At 46.7% G+C, this 16068-nt stretch overlaps 1 protein-coding gene and 1 pseudogene across 1 annotated transcript; both read left to right on the top strand.

The window, feature by feature from the left end:
• Positions 1 to 6064: 6064 nt before the first annotated feature.
• Positions 6065 to 13211, top strand: LOC121764473 (G-type lectin S-receptor-like serine/threonine-protein kinase LECRK2). Its single transcript, XM_042160486.1, has 2 exons — positions 6065 to 6383; positions 12505 to 13211. The coding sequence occupies exons 1-2, from the start codon at positions 6065 to 6067 to the stop codon at positions 13209 to 13211; spliced, it is 1026 nt and encodes a 341-aa protein (XP_042016420.1).
• Positions 13212 to 14180: 969 nt separating this feature from the next.
• LOC121764011 lies at positions 14181 to 16034 on the top strand (annotated as a pseudogene).
• The last annotated feature ends 34 nt before the right edge of the window (positions 16035 to 16068 follow it).

Raw genomic sequence — 16068 nt, 5'->3', positions numbered from 1 at the left:
CAAATTCAAGAATAATCTGGCAGAGCTTCGACCACCCGACAGACACCCTCCTCCCCGGCCAGCGCCTCTGAGACCGACCACGGGAGAGGGATTTTCAGGCTGAAGATGCAGGACGATGGAAACCTCGTGCAGTATCCTTTCAACGTGCCCGACGAAGCGCCTTACGCTTACTATGAAGAAAGATAGGAAGAAAGATGTTTTTATTTACTTGATTGTTTGAGAGTACATGGAGGATACATTATATAGGACTCTAGATATAAATGTTCTAGGAACTATACTTATTGGAACCCTCCATAATAAATGTTATACACTTCCAACATGTTGGGACTCCACATCCTCTTTGGAACACTTCAACTTAGCTTTCCAACACTCCCCCTCAAGTTAAGTGATGGGATTTCCAACACTCAACTTGTCAAGTGCTTCTCGGAACGACTTCGAATTCACTGCCTTAGTCAATATGTCAGCCAATTGATCTTCGGACTTAACAAACGGTAACTCGACAATTTTGGCTTCAATGTTATCCTTTATAAAATGTCGATCCACCTCCACATGTTTAGTCCTATCATGTTGAACCGGGTTTTCTGAGATGCTAATCGCAGCTTTATTATCACAGAACAACTTACAAGGTTGTGATGAATGAAGACCAAGTTCAGCCATGAGTCTTTTTAACCATAATATCTCGGTGAGGCCACTCTTTATGCCTCGGAACTCTGCTTCTGCACTTGATAACGCAACCACCTTCTGTTTCTTGCTTCTCCAAGTGACAAGGTTTCCTCCTACAAAAGTGAAGTACCCGGCGGTTGACTTTCTATCATTCGGGTTTCCTGCCCAATCTGCATCAGTGAACCCATGTACTTCCAAGTGACCATGTTTTTCAAACAGCACCCCATGGTCTGCCGTTCCTTTCAAGTATCGAACGATCCTTATGGCAGCTTCCCAATGATCTTCCTGCGGTGAGTGCATAAACTGGCTGACGACACCTACTGCATATGCTATATCTGGTCGAGTATGTGAAAGGTAGATGAGTTTTCCTACCAATCTCTGATATCTCCCCCTGTCGGTGAGCTTTCCTCCTTCACGTATTTGTAATCCATGATTCTGTATTATTGGAGTGTCGGCAGGTCTGCAATCTATCATTCCCACTTCTGCAAGCAAGTCAAGCACATACTTCTTTTGGTTTATGAAGATTCCCCGGTTTGATCTCAAGACTTCAATGCCCAAGAAGTATTTGAGGAGGCCTAGGTCTTTCATCTCGAACTCTGTGAACAAGTTCTTTTTCAATTCACCTATTTCCTCTTCATCGTCTCCTGTGATAATCATGTCGTCGACATAGATGATGAGACACGTGATCTTTCCTCCCCTTTTTTTGAGAAATAATGTATGATCTGAGTTACTCTGCTGGTACCCATATTTCTTCATTACTTCGGTGAACCTGCCGAACCAGGCTCTCGGGGACTGTTTCAGCCCATATAGCGTTCTTTTCAGCTTGCACACTTCTCCAGTCATAAATTCATTAGTGAACCCTGGGGGAGGAACCATAAACACGGGCTTTGGTAGTTCACCGTGTAGGAATGCGTTCGTGACATCGAACTGATGGAGAGGCCAGTCTCTGTTTGCTGCAATCGAGAATAATACTCGTACGGTGTTGATTTTTGCTACTGGGGAGAAAGTCTCGGAATAATCGACTCCATATGTTTGAGTATATCCCTTTGCTACTAGTCGGGCCTTATATCGTTCGATTGACCCGTCTGGCCTTCTTTTGATAGTGAACACCCATCTACATCCCACAGCCTTCACTCCTTCTGGCAGTTTTTCTTTCACCCAAGTATCATTCCTCATCAAGGCTTTCATCTCGGTAAGCATAGCTTCTCTCCAGTGTTTGTACTTCATTGCTTCTTCAGCAGTCTGCGGGATCTCCTGTTCTTCATATAATGCAGCCTCAAATGCTCGGGCCATTTTCGTCAGATTGCCTTGAACAAAGTTTGCCACTCCATATCTGCTTTTCTTTCCAATCCTCTCCGGAGAGTATCTCTTCGGAGGAATTCCTCGAGTACTTCGTGGAGGGAGAACATACCTCCCGGTATCACTGTCTACAGTATTATCCTCAGTTTCTGCATTGTTAGTATTAACTGTAGAACTTTCCTCAGAGATTGGTTCCGGACATACCTCGGATATTGGTGAAGGAGGGTCAGATGGGCGCGGTTGAGGAGACTCTGGAGGGGCCTGCTCGGCGACAGTGACAACCGTCTCGGGTGGATCCTCAATCGAGTGGCTTGGAAGTGGCACAAACCAACTTAGACAGTCCCCATAATTACTTTCGGATGTCTCCCCCTGACTGTTAAGGTGGTGTTTATAGAAGAACTCGGTTTCAAGGAAGTCACAGTTTATGGTGGTGATGATTTTCCTAGTGTTTGGATCGTAGCATCTATACCCTTTTTGGTTGACCTCATATCCCACGAAGACATATTTGGTTGCGCAAGGGGAAAATTTGGTTCTTTCATGTTTAGGGATATGAATATAGACAGTGCATCCAAAGACTTTTGGTGGCATGCTAAGGGATTCTGGTATTTGGGCTTGTTGGGAAAGGATGTCAAGGGGGGTTTTGGTTTTTAGAATTTTGGTGGGTAGTCTGTTTATGAGGTAGATAGAGGTTGCAACGGCTTCTGGCCAAAGGAATTTTGGGACGTTGGACTCAATCATAAGGGCACGGGTCATTTCCAGAATGGTTCGGTTTTTTCTCTCAGCTACCCCATTTTGTTCGGGCGTATAAGCACAGGATGTTTGGTGAAGGAGACCTTGTTTATGAAAGAAATTGGACATAGCGGTGTTAACAAATTCCCTCCCGTTATCTGAACGAAGAATTTTTATGGTTTTGTGGAACTGGGTGTGTATCATATGGAAAAAAAGAATGAATTTGTCAATTACTTCTGACTTATGTTTCAAGAAATAGATCCAAGTCATTCTCGTGCAATCATCAATGAATGTAACAAAATATCTAAATCCACTACCCCCAATAACAGGTGCCGGCCCCCACACATCAGCATGCACTAAATCAAACATGGATTTCATACGAGTATCTGAAGGTTTAAAACTCTGTCTGTGGCTTTTGGCCAAAACACAAGTTTCACAAGAAAAATCTTTAGGTAAAGAAAAATTTGGGAACAAAAGTTTAAAGTAACCATGAGACGGGTGTCCTAGTCTTCTGTGCCACAGCCAAGCCTCCTCTTTCGTGGACCCGTGAGCCAGCATCGCACTGCCATGTTGAGCTACCCCATCCACGTAGTAGAGTCCTCGATCCTCAGTGCCACGCCCAATGATCCTCCTCGTCTGAATATCCTGTAAGATGCAGAAAGTTGGATGCATTAGCAGTGTACAATTTAATTCCCTTGTTACGTGGCTTACTGACATTATCCGCTGAGACAGGCTAGGGACAAACAGACAGTTTGATAATCGAAGAGTAGGGGAAATTCTTATGGTTTCTGCCCCTGCTACAGTAATGAATTCCCCATTGGCAGTTCTAATGTAAGTTTTAGTAACCTCTTTAAAATTACTAAAATCAGATCTTTCTAGTGTCATAGTGTCTGTGGCACCACAATCAAAAATCCATCCCTTCCTATCAACATTTTTTGTATTTTTTACAGATAAAGCAGCGGAAAAATTCATCAACGGTGTAAACCGATTATGTGTGGAGATATGGCTAATTGGGGGGTGTAAGTCGGACTTTCTAGGGAATTTGGGGTTGGTTTCGCAAATATCCAGATCTGGGGGGTCACATTTGGGATTATCAATAAGTGGCGGACTAAATTGCATGACTTTCATATTCTGGGGATTAAAATGCAATAAGATCTAGGGTTTGATCCTTGACCAAACCCGATACCTCCTATTGCTGCGCCTCCATTCCATTTCTGTCTCTCGATCTGAGTTTCCGTTCTCTCGACGAAATTTCCAACCCGAACTCCGCCGCCACTGCTGCCACCGCCATTATCACCGGGGTATTTTGGGGTACCTGGATTCGGTCCTCCCTTTGGTCCTTCTCTGGGTTGATTTTGGGGATTCCCCTGCCTTGTTTCGCCGATTCCGACGGCAGCGAACTTCGTTTGTGCTCGTGCCCTCTGTTTTTCGTCCCACCATTCGGGGAATCCCACATGGAGGAAGCAGGTATCTCTCGTGTGTTTGTTTTTCCCGCAATGTGAACACCATAGCTTGGTTTTGTCGATTCTTCCTCCGTCTTGGTGATTGGCTCTGGTGGGTGGCGGTCGCGGTGGTCCTCGATTGATTGGCCGGTCTCTCTGTGCTCCATACCCGTAGCCGATCTCCCCCGATGATGTATCGCGCTTCCAACGCCAGGAACTTCGGTAGGTGTCGAGGATGCCGGTGGCATGATCTTCAATCGAGCCGCCTCCCTCTGGACCCTTCCGTAAGCTTCTTCGACTGAGGGGTAAGGTTCCTCTTTGAGGATATCCATTCGAATTGTATCATACTCAGGGTTAAGTCCAGTGAGGAACTTGAATAGCCTCATGGTGTTTGAGAACTCTCGGAACTGCTTGACCCCCTTGTCGCAACAATCCACCGGTTGTTTTCGACACCTATCTACATTGATCCACAGTCCGTGGATTCGTCTGTAGTAGGTTTCGAGATCCAGACTTCCTTGGCGGAGTGCGATGGCTTTATCCTCTAGATCGTATATAAGATACGGATCTTTCTTGCCTTCGAACGTTACATCGAGATTGTCCCAGATTGCCTTTGCGGTTTGGTGGTGAGCAAAGTCGGCAATTATGTCATTTTCGACGTTGTCGATGATCCACGAAAACACCACGAGATCAGTGTCCTCCCATTCGGCATACCCGGGGTTCTCTGGTTCTGGCGGTGGATCTTTGATGTGGGAATACCCTCCTCGGCTTCCTATCGCGACTTTCATTAGTCGGGCCCATAAAGGATAGTTCTTCCCATTTAGTTTGAATGCAACAGTGACGTGCTTCCTTGTTTTCATCTTGGATGTTTTGATTGTGGGTTTATTTTCTCCTTCGGAATCTGATCCTGACATGTTTTATGTGTAGGGATTTTTGGGCAGCCTCTTGGCCGTGATTGGTATGGTTCCTTGGCTATGATGAATCTTTTCTGAGCCAGATTTTACTCTGCTCTGATGCCATGAAGAAAGATAGGAAGAAAGATGTTTTTATTTACTTGATTGTTTGAGAGTACATGGAGGATACATTATATAGGACTCTAGATATAAATGTTCTAGGAACTATACTTATTGGAACCCTCCATAATAAATGTTATACACTTCCAACATGTTGGGACTCCACATCCTCTTTGGAACACTTCAACTTAGCTTTCCAACAATGCAACAGGCACAAACGGAGCAGGTAGTAACGTCTCTCTCAACCTCGACAGCGACGGCCGTCTTTATCTGCTCAACGGTAGCTTGCCTCTGAAGATTATATGCGATGGTGGATTCCCTACACAGGGATACGTCAATCTCATGAGGCTCGACGTCGGAGGAATCTTCCGCATCTACTCTCTGTCTCTTGATGATCACATCAGGACGAGGAGATGGTCCTCCACCTATGACGAGTGTCAACCCAAAGGTTTCTGCGGTGTCAACTCCTTCTGCATTCTGATTGATAGTGTGCCGGAATGTCAGTGTCTTCCCGGTTTCGTCTCTGCTCATTCCGGCAACAACACAGCCGGATGTTCTAGAACCTTCTCCATGCAGGGCTGTCCCATGGTTGATGCTAGACTCAAGTACGAAATGAAAATAATCGAAAACACAGAATTGGAGGATGACTCGTATGAGAGTTTGAAAATGATGATAAGTGAAAAAGAGTGCAGCAAAGCATGCCTCGATGACTGCAGCTGCGAAGCAGCCTTCTTTAAAGACGGCGAATGCAAAAAGCAGAGGCTTCCGTTAAGATTCAGAAGAAGGTCTCTGCATAACTCAAACCTGGCTCTTGTTCGCGTTAGTAAAGCCATTGTACCCGACATGGGAGGCGATTCCGACCATAAGTGAATCATCAAGAAAGAATGGCGTAGTGACTACCTCATCACCGGCATTGTGCTTATGTCTATAGGCGTCTTGGCCTTGTTGAGTTCTCTGTTTTTCGCTAACAAGAAACGGAAGGACTACAAGAAGATCAGTAAGGATGATGAAGCTAACTTTGCCGAGGGCATTTCACTGCAAGTATTCACATTCGAGCATCGGTTGGAAGCAACAAATGGCTTCAAGGAAGAGTTGGGGAGAGGAGCATCTGGCACGGTTTTCAAAGGGGTTATGCAGAATGGCAAGAAAATGGTGGCGGTGAAGAGGTTGGAGAAGGATTTCGCACAAGGAGAGGTAGAGTTCCAGACGGAGCTAAAGACGATTGGGAAGATGTATCACCGTGTTACGGACGTTCTCCGCTAGACCCGATTTTCAGACTTCTTCTCAATGCAGAAACGATCAAGCTCTTCGACGAGCTCGAAGAATTGAACAGATTGCTGTTGAACGGACGTGTTCCGTGCGGCAGCAATAGACGAGAATCAAGAATAATCAAAGTTTGTTTCACAAGTTAGGTTTTAGGGAAAATATTTCATAGCAAGTAATGGATGAAATACCCTATTTTATACTAAGGACCCTAGGGTGGTTCGACGTATCCTATTCGATTCGGGAAAGAACCACAAAGAAAACCCGAACGGGGCTTATAAATCAGGCCCGACTCAATAAACAAAAATAATGTTTAAAGGAAATAAAAACGTATAAGGAAAGAAAAACAAAAAGACTTGCTAACTAAAACAGACCCCATCATCCTAATTCTGGAACTTGCTCGGCGCCCGTAGCTTGTCCCGCGGCCTCAAGTTCCTCTTCGGGGCTGCCTCCCCTTTCTCCCTGTCACTCACCCTAGCTGCTGCATCGGGCTTTGGCTCTGCGTCGGGCTCTGGCTCTTGTTCGTGTGTTGGGGAGCGCTCCGGCTCCGGGAGTGATACTGGGGCAGGCTCCGGACGTGATATCGGGACAGCCGTATCAACCCCTCCCCCGTTAAAAATCACCTTGTCCACAAGGTGAACGTCACGGAACTGCTGCCCTATTGCCTCCATTGGCTCCCACGTAGGTGTGGACTCGTCGTCTTCCCACTGTACTAGGCCCTGTTTCTCCGGTCGTCCGTCGCGCCAGCTCACTCGTTCCTCTAATATTGCCACTGGCCGTACCACCGGCCTACCCCCCACAAAATTAGGTGGGAGTTTAATTCCATCCACATCACCATCTCCCGCCACGAACTCCCTCAATAGACTCACATGAAACACGTTGTGGATTTTACTACCCTCCGGGAGTCGCAATTTGTAAGCCACCGGGCCGACTCGCTCCACGATCTCAAAAGGCCCATAGTACCGTGGTGCGAGCTTTGCCGACAACGGCTTCGCCACCGAGTGCTGGCGGTAAGGTTGCAGTTTAAGCCATACGACATCCCCCACTTCAAACTCCAGGTGGCGGCGGTGACGGTTGGCCACATTCGCCATACGCTGTTGTGCTCTTAAAAGGTTCCCACGTAGGGTCACCAATAACTCCCCCCGTTGCCGAATGATCTCTGCCACGTTAGGTGGGGTTCGAGCTGACGGCGGTGACGCCACTAGCAATGGCGGCTCTCTGCCATACAAGGCGCGATAAGGAGACGTTCCTAACGCCGAGTGATGAAAACAATTTAAGGCTAGCTCCGCCCAAGGCAGGAAATTTGCCCACTTTGATGGCTTCTCCGCTGTAAACGCTCGCAGATACTGCTCCAATCCCCTATTGCGGACCTCCGTCTGGCCATCCGACTGTGGGTGATAGGCTGTCGAAAAATGAAGCTTCGTGCCGCTCAAACGCATCATCTCCTCCCAAGTGGCGTTTAGGAAAACCGAGTCCCTATCCGAAACCAAGGTCTTGGGGAAGCCGTGGTGTCGGACAACCGTATTCACAAAGAGTTGTGCGACCCGTAGGGCATCGAATCTGGCGGGCAATGGGGCAAAGTGAGCATATTTTGAAAGCCTATCTACCACCACCATGACGACCGTATATCCCCGAGATTGCGGAAGCCCGGTGATGAAATCCATCGACACATCCTTCCATACTTGCGAGGGGACTGGTAACGGCTGTAATAAACCTGCTGGTTTTCGGGTCGAATACTTCGTGGACTGACACACCACGCATTCATTTACAAAGGTCACCACGTCTTTACGGATATTGGGCCAGAAAAAACCTGCTGCCAGAAGGCGAAAAGTTCGCTCATGTCCGGGGTGTCCTGCAATCGGGGAGCAATGATGTTCCGTCAGCAATGCTCGTTTTACCTTGGAGTCCGCGCTTACTAACACCCGCCGATGATAGTATATGAGACCATCTGCCCATGATAAGTGTGGCGGGGCATCTCCCGATTTGATCTTGGTCACCAACTCCACTAACTCTGGCCGGGATGCCGTCTCGTGTTGCAGTGCGCGCATTATGTCCGGCACGGGCTTGGATACCGTGACCAGCAGTTGGTCCACAGCTGCGGGACCCTCGGCGGACATCTCGACGACATCTGCGGCGGAGCTCGGGTTGTCGTCGGCCTGGGTACCCTCGGCGTCGTGTTGACGGGACAGAGCGTCGGCTGCCTTATTCGTAATCCCCCGCTTATACTCTATCACAAACTTGTAGCCCATTAGCTTCCTTACATACAATTGTTGGTCCGGCGTCTGTACAACCTGTTGTAATAATTCCTTTAGACTCCGCTGATCCGTCCGTATAATGAATTCGCGCCCCAACAAATATTGTCGCCATTTTTGCACTGCCTCCACGATAGCATACAATTCCTTATGGTATGTCGAGGCTATTTTCCTCCTTGGGCCCAATTTCTTGCTAAAAAACGCAACAGGATGATTGCGCTGCATTAGGACTGCGCCAATGCCTACTTCACAAGCGTCAGTTTCTACACAGAAGGGCAGAGTGAAATCTGGTAGTTGTAGAACTGGTGCGGACGTCATCGCTGTTTTCAATGCTGCAAAAGCCGTTTCGGCCTCGGCCGACCATCGAAAGGCCTCCTTTTTAAGTAAATCCGTTAGGGGGGCTGCTATCATAGCATAGTGTGCGACGAATCGTCAATAGTAGCCTGTTAGCCCCAAAAAACCGCGAAGTTGTTTCACCGTCCTCGGAGTCGGCCATGCCGTCATCGCGTTGAGTTTTGAGGGGTCCGCCTTGAGTTGGCCGTCGGCAATAATGTGCCCCAAATACTCCACCGTGATACTGCAAAATGAGCACTTCGACAGTTTGACGAAGAAATTATTCTTGTGAAGCAGCTCCAGAACGGCCTCCAAGTGCTGGCCATGCAACTCGAGGGTTGGGCTGTAAATCAGGATATCATCGAAGAAGACAATGACACATTGTCTGAGTAGCGGTTGGAAAATTTTGTTCATAGCCGCCTGGAAGGTGGAGGGTGCGTTCGTCAAGCCGAAGGGCATCACAAGAAACTCAAAATGACCATCATGGGTCCGGAAGGCCGTTTTAAAGATGTCACCCTCACTCATACGAATTTGATGATAACCAGAGCGGAGATCCAATTTTGAAAAGTATTTTGCATCACCTAGTTCATCAAATAACTCCTCCGCCGTGGGTATAGGGAAGTGATCCGGAACGGTCGCCGTATTGAGAGCGCGGTAATCTATGCAAAAGCGAAACGTGCCGTCTTTCTTACGGATCAGTAATACTGGCGACGAAAAAGGACTATGGCTGTGGCGAATAATGCCCTGTTCCAACATGTCACGTACCTGCTTCTCAATTTCGGTCTTTTGAAAGTAAGGATATCTGTAAGGTCGAACATTAACCGGTCTCGTTCCAGGCAAGAGATGAATCCTGTGATCAAAAGGACGAGGCGGGGGTACGCCTCGGGGCTGATCGAAGACGGCCTTGTGTGCCGACAATACCTCCATAATTGCTGACGGCAGGTCGGGAGGGAAAGACTCCTGTCCGGCGGCGCCCCCTTCCTTGGGCGTACTGTCAATCGGTACAATTTCATAGAACTCGTTGTCAGCTAATTGGGCCGTTAATGCATATAACGAGTGTAACGAGATCTGCTTCGGGCCCGGCATCAATCCTTGCAAAAATATTGTACGACCTCCGTGAGTAAATTCCAACGTCTTTTTAACAAAATCTGCTGACACTTTCCCTAGTGACTCCAACCAATTCATCCCCAAAATGACATCCGGTCCGTGGTGGGCGAGAATATGGAGATCCACCAAGAACAATGTACCTTGTATCGTTAGTTTTGTGCCCCGTGATATATGAGTACAAGGCAACGATTCACCGTTACCCACTAGTACACGGAACGGTCGAATCGGCGATAGATCCAATTGGAGAGCTTCCGCAATCCTGGGATGGAGGAAGTCCAGAGTCGCGCCTGTGTCTATCAAGACCCTGACGGCTGTCTCGCCCACCGTCCCCGGTACAATGAATGGTTTCGAGCTCCCTCGGCCATCCAAGGCGTGGAGGTGTGATAAGTCTGCAGTAATCAGCTCATCCTCGGAGGTCGGCTCGCCTGCCTTGGCAGTTTGCGGCTCCTCAACCTAGTCATCCATATAGCAAAGCAACTTAACCTTACAGACGTGGCCCGTTACCCACTTTTCGGGACAGTGATAACAAAGGCCTCGACGAGCTCGCTCTGATCTCTCCGCATTGGACACCCGAATCGGGTATGGGCGCGATTTGTCTGGCTCACGACCTTGCGGGTCTTGCGGCTGGGGTGCCGGGGGCTGGTTGGTCATAGGGACGGTACTAGGCCGTTGCTCCCTGCCTGGCCATTGCCGGCGCGAGTAAGACGACGTAGGTGGCCGGTCCTCGTGAGTAGCTGCTAGTCGCAGCGCTAAGGACATTGCCTCTGCCAATGACTCCGGGTATTGTAATTCTACCTTCTCCTGCAGGGGTTGCTTAAGGCCTTGAATGAAAATTGGAATTAAGGCCGACTCCGATAGATCAGTCACCCGATTGAGATAACGTTCGAACGTCGCGTGATAATCCGCCACAGTGGTCGTCTGGACCAATTTGGCAATTAATCCCGTGTAATTTTTGAAGCTCTGAGGGTCAAATCGATGTCTTACGTCGATCAAGAATTCTGGCCACGTCACAAAACCATTGGTCTCTCGATAGTTGAAGATCCACTCCGAAGCCGGTGGATCAAAAAGCATGACGACATAGTGTAAGCGTTCTGCTTCCGGGATCCGTTTATGATCAAAAAAATATTGCACGCGTGAAATCCAATTGGGTGCATCGGAGCCATCGAAGTGTGGCGCATCCATCTTCATGCCCGGAGAATACTCCGACCCCTGAAGGTTCAATCGGTCTCGGCGCTGTGGTGGGTCCCAGCACGTTACCGTGCGATCGTCGTACCCCTCATCATCCCACTCGTCGTGTCTCTGGGGAGGGTCCCAATTGTCGCGACGGCGGCCCGATGTGTATTCACCACGGCGCTGCATAGGACGGCCCCCACGGCCCTGGTTGAACCCGTCTATCAAGCGATCCCCGCGACCCCCACGATTTGGTCGCCCACGCCCTCTAGCCTGATGTCGGTATGGCCGGTCGTGGCCCTCACGTGGGTTCCGATCCTGCTTACGGTATTCCTCCCATTCCTGATCGCCCTCATCAAACTCCGCCTCAGGGCTGTCATGAGTTATCGGTCGGCGTTCTAAATTATCCACCCGTCGATCCATCTTATCGAAGCGCGCATTCAGTTGCGCAAACCCTAGCGTGACCGGGTCAGTCGGGTTCTGTCGCCCCCCAACCTCGCCGTCGTTCCTCCGCTGCGTCGGTCCCAAGTGCAGCGCCGATATTGATTCGGCCAGTGGCAGGTCCGACGCCATTCAGAATGTCTTCACAGTTGCAGTCGAGTATCGGAATGAAAGCACCAGATGTTACGGACGTTCTCCGCTAGACCCGATTTTCAGACTTCTTCTCAATGCAGAAACGATCAAGCTCTTCGACGAGCTCGAAGAATTGAACAGATTGCTGTTGAACGGACGTGTTCCGTGCGGCAACAATAGACGAGAATCAAGAATAATCAAAGTTTGTTTCACAAGTTAGGTTTTAGGGAAAATATTTCATAGCAAGTAATGGATGAAATACCCTATTTTATACTAAGGACCCTAGGGTGGTTCGACGTATCCTATTCGATTCGGGAAAGAACCACAAAGAAAACCCGAACGGGGCTTATAAATCAGGCCCGACTCAATAAACAAAAATAATGTTTAAAGGAAATAAAAACGTATAAGGAAAGAAAAACAAAAAGACTTGCTAACTAAAACAGACCCCATCATCCTAATTCTGGAACTTGCTCGGCGCTCGTAGCTTGTCCCGCGGCCTCAAGTTCCTCTTCGGGGCTGCCTCCCCTTTCTCCCTGTCACTCACCCTAGCTGCTGCATCGGGCTCTGGCTCTGCGTCGGGCTCTGGCTCTTGTTCGTGTGTTGGGGAGCGCTCCGGCTCCGGGAGTGATACTGGGGCAGGCTCCGGACGTGATATCGGGACAGCCGTATCACACCGGAACCTAGTCCGTCTCCTAGGTTACTGCTTTGATGGAGACAACAAACTGTTGGTGTTTGAGTACATGAGCAACGGATCCCTTGCAGACATGCTTTTGAATCAAGAGAAACGGCCGAACTGGGAGGAACGAATGGATATCGCTCGAGATATATCTATAGGGATACTGTATCTGCACCAAGAGTGCGAGACGCAGATCATTCACTGCGATATAAAGCCTCAAAACATACTCATGGACGATAACTGGCGCGCTAAGATATCAGAATTTGGGCTGGCGAAGCTTCTTAAGCAAGATCAGAGTAATACGTATACTGAGATAAGAGGGACTAATGGCTATGTAGCGCCAGAGTGGTACCAAAAGCAGGCGATCACGGTGAAAGCAGATGTTTATAGCTTCGGAGTGATGCTGCTGGAGATCATATGTTGTAGAAAGTGTGTTGACTATAGCAGGAGTGAGGATGAGGCGATTCTTGAGGAATGGGTTTACGAGTGTTATGCAATGGAGAAGATTGGGAGTCTGGTGGGGGATGAGATGGTGGAAGTGAGGAAAGTGGAGAGGATGGTGAAGATAGGGATATGGTGTGTTCAATATGATCCGTCGCTGCGTCCAGCAATGAAAAAAGTTCTGCTAATGTTGGAGGGGACTGTCGAGATTCCCATTCCTCCAAATCCCATTTCTTTCTCAAGTTCCATCTAGCATAGTTTACTATACGAGTGTGCTCTAATGTAATTTGTTTTCTTTTTCTTTCGAATAATGTCCTATAAATCTTTTAAGGTCTAGTACTTTATTATCATGAATTTTTATTGAAGTTCAAATTTTATCCTATTGATAACAAATTTCAACTCACTATTAAAGATGTTATGGAAGAGCTTGAATCCAATTATAACACACAACGGCACAATTACAAACTTTCGCATTCGATTTTTGAAGCCTAATTTATCAACATCAATTTGGAGTGACACACTTTTCAATCTTTAAGAAAAGATTTTTTTCAAAACACCCTCCTTCATTGTTTGGCATCACACTTGTTCTTTAAATTTGTCCCTTTCAAACTTCAATCTCTACATATAATCTTCTTTTTGCAATCATCATACTATAATGCATCAATTAACAACATAATCTATCAATAGATTCTAAAAAAAATCTAACAACTAAGTTTAATTACATTAATCTAACAACTAAGTTTAACAATCTATCGATAGAATTAGTTTTTGACGTCACAAGCTAGGCTTCGAGACCAACTACAATTCTAGCCCGACGAAGAAACATTTCAAGGCCCCAGTAGTCGAACCGATGTTTCTTGAACCGGCGACATCCCAAATTCCCCCCCCCCCCCCCCCCCAATAGAATTTGAGAGACGAAGTGGAATGTGAGATTCACTTTTTTATATTGATTTTATAATAAAATGTGAATGAATTGAGTTAGTAGAATGTGAGGCCTAATTACCATTTATGATAAAAGTGAAATGTCACAATTATTATGAGACGGACCAAAATAAAAAAGAGTGACAATTATGATGAGAACGTGGGAGTAACATTGAATAGCAAGTCAAAACCCCAACAAAACATGTAGCAGCCGGTCAATACCCCAACTGCGGTTGCAAGATATTTCATCATTTTCAAGTCAATCGAAAATCACCCAAATCGAAATAAAACAAAAAAAAATCTGTAAATGGGGAACGCTCTAAGGTTTCTGTCCGCCAAACTCTGCGAACGATCCGATTCCGGCGGCCACCACGGCGGCGTCACGGTCGGAGTTTCCGCCCTCGCCCAGGATCTTTACAACTTTGAAATCACCAACCAGGTAACCCCGATTCTGACATTTATTCAAAATCTCTTTTGTGTTCTATAAAGAGACCAGAAATTTTAATTTTTGGTGTTTCTGGATTTTAGGTTCCTCGAGAACTGTGTAAGCATGTTGTCTCATCCAGAAAAGCTCAATGCAAGTGGTAATCACTCGATCAATTTGTTTCACTTATCTATTTCTTTGCATTAAATTGATGTTAGCAACAATGAAAATAAAAGGTACAAGAATCTAGCCGGAGCTTGGAGAGAGACAAAACCACCACCTAAATCGGCGGAAGAAGCCTCCCGCCTCGTGATTCGGACTCTCAAAAGACACCAAAAGGCCGACGTCGAGGTTTCTTAGCGCATTAGCAACCATGTGCATGCAAAAGCACTTAAATTTTTTAGCACTAGCACTATTCACGTGTTTTTCTCTGCACTGGATTTTGAAGTTTGCACGTTTTTGCATTTTTTGGACTAAAATGCCCTTTATGCATTAGATAATGAAAATGAAAAAAGTGCAAAAGTAGCTGAAACTGTAAACTTGAAGCATCGGTGACCATGCTTATTCACAAAATGCGCGCATCGGCTGTGTTTGCTTAAGGCGCGCATGGACATGTTTTTCCCTTTCTTAAGCACGGAAGCTGATGGCATTACAACCATTTTTGCAATACTGATTAGTAGCAAAATGTGGATATTTATAATCTTGGTTGCTCTGCTTTTCAAGGGTCTCTTAGCTTACTATGGCCTTCCTCTGCCTCACTCTTAGGCCGAGCTCACCACCTGGGCTCCTCCCTCCGAGCCTCAAGGTTTCATGTTCGAATTACATACTATCCCAGTAAGAAAAGAAAGATGTTTTCTTTCAACCTTTGCTACAGCCTGAAATCAGCAGTTGTTTCTGATTCAATAACTGTGCAATTGGTGTGTGTCCACAGGTAGACCCGAGGGCTGTGGCGGATGGTGATACAATAACTATGTAAGTGTTGCGGACCTTAGAGAGTCTGCTAATGTTCCTAGGGTAGTCCAAGTTGCTGCTGATGAAAAAGCTAAGGCTCGTGCACGGAGGAACTATGGTGATGCTGATGAACTCCACAAGCTTATTATTGACGCAGGATACAGGTTGGATATGTGTTATCTCTTGGCTTGCAGATCAATGTTGAGATCGGAAAATCGATGCTGATTAGGCTTTGTATGCAGGGTGATAAAACTTCAAAATGAGGAGGTTCTTGCCAAAAAATACAGAATACAGCTAAGGTAGTGATTTCTTGAATGCATTTGGTGTTTGTTGAGACATTTCTGATGTGTGTGGACTTGCTTAAACAGGGGAATTGATGCACCCGAGCACGAAATGCCATTTGGACAAGAAGCCAAGGAAGAACAGGTGAAAATTGTGCAGAACAAGTGTCTAAGAGTGCTTGTGTTTGGTGAAGATCGTTACGGTAGGTGCGTGGGAGATGTATATTGCAACGACATCTTCGTCCAGGTAGTGTGATCAGATTCCTGTATCAGTCTTTTCAACAACATCTTAACACAATGTGATATATAAAATGTTTGGATTTCGTCGTTTTGATAGGAGTTGATGATTAAAAAGGGGATAGCATGGCACTACAAAGCCTATGATCGACGTCCGGAGCTGGATAAGGTTATCTTCGTAGTACACATTAACTTGTTGTCCCGTTATTTTGGATAGGCCTTTATATTTAGGAATGGTATTGAAATCTTTTGTTTCTCCTAACATATTAGAGCTATGTAATTATGCTCAAAACCTC

Source organism: Salvia splendens, chromosome 14 (genome assembly GCF_004379255.2).
Source record: "Salvia splendens isolate huo1 chromosome 14, SspV2, whole genome shotgun sequence".
NCBI lineage: Eukaryota > Viridiplantae > Streptophyta > Magnoliopsida > Lamiales > Lamiaceae > Salvia > Salvia splendens.
This window is presented reverse-complemented; position numbering and strand designations above follow the sequence as displayed.

What these genes read in the sequence shown, in the direction of transcription:
- LOC121764473 (XM_042160486.1), top strand. Translation starts at nt 6,065, where the DNA reads ATGTCTATAGGCGTCTTGGCCTTGTTGAGTTCTCTGTTTTTCGCTAAC. An exon ending in GATTGGGAAGATGTATCACC is followed by an intron (nt 6,384 to 12,504) that starts GTGTTACGGACG and finishes ATATCGGGACAG; the next exon opens with CCGTATCACACCGGAACCTA.